The 8,742-nt window shown below is 38.4% G+C and overlaps 2 protein-coding genes across 2 annotated transcripts in view; both read right to left on the bottom strand.

Annotated features, from left to right (window-relative positions):
- Positions 1-873, bottom strand: part of LOC108580367 (endothelin-converting enzyme 1-like) — a 6,147-nt gene extending 5,274 nt beyond the window's left edge. The window contains 4 exon segments of the mRNA XM_017944102.1: position 1; positions 3-36; positions 172-244; positions 792-873. The exon segment at position 1 is cut by the window's left edge and continues 63 nt beyond it. Coding sequence (XP_017799591.1) covers position 1; positions 3-36; positions 172-244; positions 792-873 — 190 coding nt within the window.
- Positions 874-6,339: 5,466 nt separating this feature from the next.
- Positions 6,340-8,742, bottom strand: part of LOC108570090 — a 2,739-nt gene continuing 336 nt past the window's right edge. The window contains exons 2-3 of the mRNA XM_017931879.1: positions 8,617-8,682; positions 6,340-6,668 (exon numbers count right to left, since the gene is read on the bottom strand). Coding sequence (XP_017787368.1) covers positions 6,444-6,668; positions 8,617-8,682 — 291 coding nt within the window. The 3' untranslated portion in view covers positions 6,340-6,443. The remainder of the gene's footprint in view (positions 6,669-8,616; positions 8,683-8,742) is intronic.

Below are 8,742 nucleotides of genomic sequence, written 5' to 3'. Positions count from 1 at the left end.
ATTATTAAATTCGGCACGTGTCTCCGTCTCTTCATGCTGAAAATAAAAGAAAATTATGTCTAATTGGCGGGCTTGAATTGGTGACTTCCTCGCCGCGGCTCTTAAATGCATGCAATAACACGATTTAATGAGCAGAGACAACCGGCAGACGCCAATCTTACGTTCACTTACTAGGCGTGTCTGGATCTTATCGGTACCAGGTTCTGCTGGCTGGCGATCGTGTAAATCGACTGCGTTTCATCCTCTGAAAGAAAAGAGAAGAAAACACAACCAACCTGTGTAACTTATGCATTTGATAATTCGCAAGGAAGCTATGATACGAAACGTCTTACGATAAATTCTCGCTTCCGCAATTTAACCGGTCGAGATTATGTGAAACCAGCGTGACCATGCGGCAGATAGTAAAGTTTATACCTACTGAAAATCGGCCACTATTTTCAAGCTTTGTTACCTCGATCATATCTCAGATACGACAAAATGTGTATACACCGTGATAAATTAAAATCCACTTAAAATCATTTCTCGTCGCTTGTTATAATATAAGAGGTTAATTTTCTTTTTTTCTTCGTTCACTGTGTTACTTCGTTAGGAATAGCTACCATGCAAACTTTCTCGGAGTTACAGTCGTTCTATCAGGGGTGTACGAAGTTGAACTTGAAACGACGAAGGTAAAAGGATGAAGTGGTATCGAGAGGAGCTACAGCTTGGTGTATAAGAGGGTTCGAAAGGGGTGAAGTAGTAAGCAGTGTCGAACGGAAACGATGAATAAAAAAAGGTATAAATATACTCACTGCGCTCGTTCATGCTGAATGGCCCAGTGACCGGATCGAACTGACGACACTGAACAACCTCGAGGGACAACGGGCTATCCATACGTTCACATTTTCCTGGCTTTGCCAGTGGTTCTCGTTACGTCGAACAGCTGTCTATTTTCACCTGTACCGACGCCGTTCACCCCGTTCATATGTCACGCCCCATTAAAATGCTGGTTCACGCGTACCGCTTCGACGATGGCTATAACCCTCGTGAAGCTTTAATGAACCTTCACCGTCGCGAGGATCGCTGAAGAATCTATGCCCTGTGGATCACCCAGGGAATTATACTTCCTGGTTAGGGTAGTCGTGAACTTCGGCTGGAGATGTGTGCAATTTTCAAAGAATGAAAGTTGAACAAGTGGAAAGTCATTTTGAGATTCATTTTTAATGTAATTTATAAATAAAAATCGATCGAAATTCCATTGTAATAGAGAAAATTGAATAAACTTTTAACGGGGACGATGGTTTTTTAAAAATGAGGAAATGCAACTAAAAAATATGAAAGTTGTGCAAGTGAAATTAATTTTTAATGTAATTTCTAAATAAAAATCGATCGAAATTCCATTGTAATAGAGAAAATTGAATAAACTTTTAACGGAGACGATGGTTTTTTAAAAATGAGGAGATGCAACTAAAAAATATGAAAGTTGTGCAAGTGAAATTAATTTTTAATGTAATTTCTAAATAAAAATCGATCGAAATTCCATTGTAATAGAGAAAATTGAATAAACTTTTAACGGGGACGATGGTTTTTTAAAAATGAGGAAATGCAACTAAAAAATATGAAAGTTGTGCAAGTGAAATTAATTTTTAATGTAATTTCTAAATAAAAATCGATCGAAATTCCATTGTAATAGAGAAAATTGAATAAACTTTTAACTAGGACGATGATTTTTTAAAAATGAGGAAATGCAACTACGATTTAATTGAACTTGAACGAAAAATATGAAAGTTGTACAAGTGAAATTTTTGTTCGACGCAATTGCTAAATAAAAATCGATCGAAATTCCATTGTAATTGAGAAGATTAAATGAACGTTCGATAGAGACGACGATTTTTGAATAATTAAATAGATCGAGTACTATTTCGTTGTTTTCTTAGGGTTCAACATTCGTACGGTTGAAACCGAAGAAATTGGCCTTCCCGGTAATTGACGTATGCAGAATTTATCACTAAAACATGCACTTCCTTGGAGCCCATGATCAATAATCGTCGTCGTTCATGTTTCGAAGACTCTCCTCCCAAGGTTTGCTTCTCGTTACAGAAACCACTCTTCCCACAGTACAGAGAAACGTAATTCTTTACCTTAGGCAAACGGAATTAAAACGATGCTCGTACATGGATTATCCCCGTTAGGAAGTCTGATTTTACGTAAATGAAATTTCGCTGGGGCAATCACCGTGGCTGGCCTCCCGTTACGCTTACACAATTTCGGTTTGTTCTTTAACGAAGATAACGGAATGTGGTTAAGCTTAAATATTCGCAATACGAATTTTATTACACTGTGTGTATTAGTGATGTAAGAATTTCTTTGGTCTGGCCACGGAAACGTTGAATTTGCAGGGTGAAAGTAAAGGCTATGTAAGGCATATGTGTTCCATCATTCATTCGCATAATCGCCAAAGAGCCTCCGTTCTAAGTGGTAGGCAGGTACTAGCATTATCTGTCTTGCTTGATGTATCGCGTAAAGAGAAATTGATGACTTCGCTGAAAGACACTTTCCTTTGATTAGAGAAACATATTTTTTTTTACGTAAGGTGAGAGATAAAGGATTTCGTTCGATATCGAAACCAGGTTATCGGTGACTGATCTCGATAAGAAGCACGCTATTTCAGCTATGTGACTAGCTAAAAATCGAAATAGCACAATCGACGTCTCTGGAGGGTGGAAATAGGTGACACTTTTGCATCGTGATCCATCAGAGTCGAGAGATCATCGGCAGGTGTCTTCGAGCTCTTCTAACGTCAAATTAGAAGTAAATTATCAATGGGGGGAAAAAAAGAGAATCGAGTAAATCGAAGTAAAGACTCAACTTTTCAATTGCCCCCGGGCAACTAATTTGCCTTCAGGTAGCGATCCTTTCGATTTTTCTATGAGACAGGCAATTCTCGAATGGCCCGAGGCTAGACAGCAAAGAAACGGTCGAGTGTGCTGTACGGAAAAAAATTTGCGCTGAATCGCAATGATCGCCAAAGGGGGAATTGCTTGGAGCAGTTTCACGGTGGACTAGAATTCCCTGCAACACATATTTCCACTCCTCTCGATTTCATACATCGGATCGAACGGCACCTGACACACCCGTTAAGCGCAATTAACATTTCAACGGGAGTGATAGGTAGTAAAAAAGAATGGCGCTTTGCTGTAGGGTGTAGGATTTTTTTCGAATACAGGTCGAGGAGAACGACTCTTATGAATCGTAATATTCCCTCATTTTTCATCTGCTGTGTCAACGGTGTGAACGACAGGTAGATAAAATCAAGTAGAAAGTGTAATGCTCTTTTTTCAAAATTTTACCTAGGGAGAATCTCAGAATAAAGGGTAAAGAATGAAGAATAAAATTTCAGAAATTGAAGAATTCTCAGTTTTAACCTCTCGGAGAGTTGTTACCGTAGAAAACGTAATATTCAAAGTGCCCCCGTGAAGAAAATTTCCGAATAAAAAATAACATTTCAGAAATTAAGGATTGCCCCGTTTTTGACAGAAGAAGACAGAAGACGGAATATTAAAAGTTTTACCGAAGAGAATCTAAGAATAAAGAATAAAATTTGAAAAATTAAAGAATGCCCAATTATTATTACTATTATTGAAGTTTACAGGTGTAAGCCTTAAATCTTTAAAGAATGCTCAGTTTTTCATCCCTCGGAAAACTACCGTAGAAAACACAATATTAAAAAACAGTTTCACCGGGAAGAATCTAAGAATAAAGAATAAACTCTCGGAAATTAAAGAATACCCGGTTTTTGATCTCTCGGAAAGTTACCGTAACTCGTGTAATTTCACGAAAAGAAAGTGTACGCGTGCAAAATCGAACAGCAGTTTTATTCGGCAGTTCTGCGTAGCAGATTGCACAAGAATAGTTAAAATTCGCGCGTAACGCAATTAGACGCGCGGCGATGCCCTTCCGTAATATTCGACGCGCTTTGTCCAGAGCTCTCTCCCGCGTGGAAAATATCGCCAAGAAATTCAAGAATAATTTATTACACTAGATTACGAGTGTCAAGCGTATTACGCAACCCGGTGAAATGCAGGATAGAACAAGAGACGATCGATCGGAACGTTTTTGATCGACGTACACGGAAGAACAGTTGTATCGCGTCTGATCACCACGCGATTCAACCATTTTCCGGTCGGTTTGCGTAGAAACGACGCAGTGTAGAGTATTTGTATGAAAAAGTTGGCCAAAATTATTTTGCTAGTTTGAGCGGAGCCAAGTGCACTTAGAAATGGTGAAACGTTGCATGAAAACTCACGGAAGAATGAAAAATTCAGAAATAAGCCGATTCATACGCATGATTTATGTATTTCAATTTGAAACTCTCAATTTAAGAGTTACACACTGTAAGTAAGAAAAGCAAGAATTTTTATCACCAATTTTTAAATAAATTTTGCATAGTATTATAGGAACGTTACGTTGCAGACAGATTTTTCTCACAGAAAATTGAAAATGACAACGATTATATTTGAATAATAACAGAAAAAAATGAGAAATAAGCAAAAATCCTTTTTATACGGCTTTCTTCTCCTGCCTAAATTCTGATGTCACGGAAATAACCGTTGTGATACTTCATTTTGCATTAAATTTGAAAATTTGAATTTTCGTCAGCTTTTTAAATAAAACATACCATAGTAATTCTACAATTTGGCAACGCGTGTAGGAAAAAAATTAATTCTCCACGCATTTCTCATGAAATCCATAAAACCTTCAGTGACAAACGTGGTGAATCGATTATAAATGATTCGATGATAAATGAAAGGAAGTTGAGATTTATTTCGTGTCCCCCGACGGAGAACCCCGCGAAATCCTTGTTAAGAATTATATCGAGCCCCGAAATGAGTCATGTCACGTTCTTACAATCGTGTTCCTTACTCTTTCCTTTTCTTTCTTTATTGCTGCATCGAATTAGAAGGATTTACGTTCGTGGCGCTTTCTCATTGCGCAATTTTCACGGCGTGGCCTCTTGGAAACTTTTTTTTCTCTTTCGTTAGACAGTAATGTGTAACAATGGTTGCAGAGTGGAAAAATAGTCGATGCCATAATAGCGGTTATTTCGAGAGAATTCGTACAGGTATAAACTTTCTAATAAATGCCGATATCCGATAGAATTTAATACTGTAATTACTGGAATTTCATTTTTTTCTTTTCTCTGTTATAAAATCTAGACCACGGTATAGTGACAAAGTTCTGCACGGTGGAAATAAAAAGCTGGTTCGTTCGATATTTCAAAATTCGATAGAATCGATCGACTTCGCCGCAAACCAAACAGTTCCCTCCTGCGCGACACACTGCGAAAGCAATGGTAGCGAGTTGAACGTTTTTGTTTGGACGAATCGTTACCCTGGCGACATTAAATTGATTGGTATCATACTACTTCCGTGTTGCATACGCGCCCGAGTATTAAGAACAAGTGTCACTGTGCATAGATAACGCCGATAAATTAAACCGAGAGAAAAAGGAGAAGATAAAAAAAAGCGCATAATTTTTAATAATTAACAGAAATAAAAGTAACGGGTGAAGGTGAAAGGAGAGGGACAGAGAGAAAATCGCAGTGTTTATCACAAGACATAAAAATTAACTTTTATTAGAAAATAAATAAAAGTGTTTGTTGCAGAAGTAATGGTACGAGGGTAGAGGGTGGGGGTAACAGGGGGAAAGAAGAGAAGAGAATATACAATGAAGTGTCCGATGTCGTGATGTCTTCTTCAATATCACATGCCGCACGAGAATTTCGAAATGGTGTTCAAAGATACAAAGTAGAATTAAACAAAAAATAGTACTTAGAGAGGGCAGGGTGGGGAAAGATGGTGAATTATTGTACGCTGCGCTCGTGTGAACGTGTGTTATGTATATCGGTGTATCTGTGTGTAGCTGCTCTATATGAAAAAGAGAGAGAAAGAGAAAGAACAATATAGATAAACGTCTTCTTTTTTTTTCCGTTTTTTTGTTGTTTTTTTTCTTTAAAGATTGGCTGCCTGGTCTGAGGTCTTCGGGTGGTCCAAAGGCACTCGCCGTTCCTGAGGGACGTCGATAATAACCTTGCATGCTCGATATCCTTCGTCCGTCCGCGACTGGTTCACATTCAATTATTCATTAATAATACTGTTTGAACATATTTGACTCCCCCCGTTCCGAACGAATTCAATTCAATTCCATCGATCCATGGAGAGCTTGTTTGGTTTCCCTCATTAAGACGAAGAAGAAAAGTCGAGCGTTGCCCCCTGATCCTAACGTCGACGTGGACGAGCTTCAACTTTGTATATAGTCCCGAGCTTCTTTCCCACCGCAAGGAGAATTTCGATATTGGCCGTGGTTATCGTTGTTCGTAATCGCTACTCCGGATGCACCTCAGGACGACTCGTCCAGGATGGATCACCCTGGACCAGCGGGTTCATTGGGTGCCATGCGGAACCTTAATCCCAGGGATGATGAGAGACAGGGGCGGCCTTGACGATCTTCACGGGCTCCACGTACTGTTCGACACCGATAAGGTGGGGATGGACGATCTTGGGCACCGCGTATGGGATTCTGGAGGAGGAGATGTGGGGGATCTTAATGTTCAACGGCTGGGGATGTGGGGGTGGGATCGATTGCTGCTGCGGGATCTGGAGTACTTGGTGTACTTCCGGAGCATGTACCTGTGGAAATTTGAAGAATTTCTTAATTTTCAATTTCACAGAATTTTTCATGTGTCGGAATAGTGTGGGGTATATATGTTTTATATTGTGCGAAATAAAATCTGTTTAATTATTTTCCTCGTAATGTACGTATTACTATTACCTCTTTTTATATGACTGGTAAATAAAGAACTGGTTCTAAATGAATTGCGAATAAATTATAGAAATCCGAGAAATACAGTCCAGAATTGTTACGAAAGCAAGAACAGTTTATTATTTTATACTTATTTTTTATACATGATAGGTTATTATTACTTCCTTTTTTTTTTTTTTTGTATGACTTCTTAAGACGTAAATAAAGAACTGGTTCTAAATGAATTATGGATAAATTATAGAAGTCCAAGGAATACAGTCCAGGATTACTATGAAAGCAAGAACATTGTGCGAGATATGTATAATGTTTTATATTGTACGAAATAAAATCTGTTTAATTATTCTTCAGGTAAACTAAATGTTATTATTTTCTTTGTGATTTTTTTTTCAGAGGTAAACAATGAACTAGTTTTGAATGAATTATGAATAAATTATGGAAATCCGGGACACAAATAAAATCTGTTGAATTATTTTTACTTTTCTTTAAATGACTTTTTCAGAGGTGAATAAGGAACTGATTTGAAATGAATTATGAATAAGTTATGGAAGTCCGAGGAGTATATTTCAAGATTATTACGAAAGCAAGAGTTGAAGTGGCTAGAAGATCATTAATGATCGGAGAACTAGAGCGACTCGTTGCACAAGTACTTTAAGTATCGCCTGCAAACGATCCAACGATGATTTCGACAGAAAGATTCGTGGGGTCGGATGGTTAACGAACAATTCAATTAGACGACGATTCTGATTATTCTCATGATCGACTGGAAAGTTACGTTACGTGACTGTTAACCGGCGCTCCGCATTAGACGAGCCATTGAACGTGGAAAATGAGAAGTTATCGATGATACCAATCAGTTGAGCGAGCCAGAAATTACGGTGATGAAAGAAAGTAGTCTACAAAGAGACTTGATTTTCAGAGCGAACTTTCAGCAATTCTGATCCAGCTGAAATCTTCATCGACGAAGAATAGTATATTCGTGAATATGAATCGGAATACAACCGTCACATGCTTTGTAAATGATTTCTTAAAAATGTTAGAAGTTCTGTCCAACAGAACTAACCGACTGGTTCATTTTTGTAATTCGTGTTACCTAACAGAATGATCTTTTTCGTTACCTGAGGCACCTGTACCTTGACTAATGGTGTTGAAATGACCTTATAATACGAAGCTGGTGCAGAAATCTTAACGAGGGAAGGCTGAGGTACCTTAACGTACGAATGTTCTGGTACGTACGCAGGTGCCGGTGCTGGCCAAGGTTCAACCTAAGTGTTTCAAAAATCACGATATTTTTTTTGGTCAAGCCTCCATACGGAAACTGGGTTACGTTTGGTTACTTTCCACCGAGTCTGTCCACTCACTCGGTTTGCTGAGGAACGATGTCGTAGAACGCATCGACAAAGTGTCCAGAAGATTAGATTACAAGAAGACTCGATAATCCAGACGATTATCTTATCCGGAAGATTAGGCGAACGAGAAGAAAGAGATGTGAAAGTAGATGCTGAGGAGAATAGAAAGATCTCTCTCCTCGAGACGAGTCCTTCAGTGGTGTCCAAGTTTGGGTTCGGTAACACTTGGACGTCAGAGAGTTAAGAGAAAATGTTAACATTTTAGAAACTTTGGTTACTTATAAGACCGTCTTCACAGTAAATGTTCGAAGACAGTATCGAGATAGAAGTTACTCTTGTTACTTTACCTAACGAGATGTTACGAATTTTCATTCCACTAAGAAATTATTAGAAGATTATCAGATTACGTGCAACAGTAAGAAACTCTGCGTAGGATTGAATTTTTTTAGAATCTTGCGAATTCACTTACCGGTGCAGAGTACGGTATGATTCCAGGGTAGGCGTTAGCAGCAGCCATGACGGCGAACAGAACAATCTGTGGATTAAAAAATAATCAACTCTAATCTTTTCTCTCTCGATCGATATTCCCAACGAT

This window comes from Habropoda laboriosa, unplaced genomic scaffold, assembly GCF_001263275.1.
Source record: "Habropoda laboriosa isolate 0110345459 unplaced genomic scaffold, ASM126327v1 scaffold9, whole genome shotgun sequence".
Classification (NCBI taxonomy): domain Eukaryota; kingdom Metazoa; phylum Arthropoda; class Insecta; order Hymenoptera; family Apidae; genus Habropoda; species Habropoda laboriosa.
Note: the sequence above shows the minus strand (reverse complement) of the source record. Positions and strands in the feature narration are given on the sequence as shown.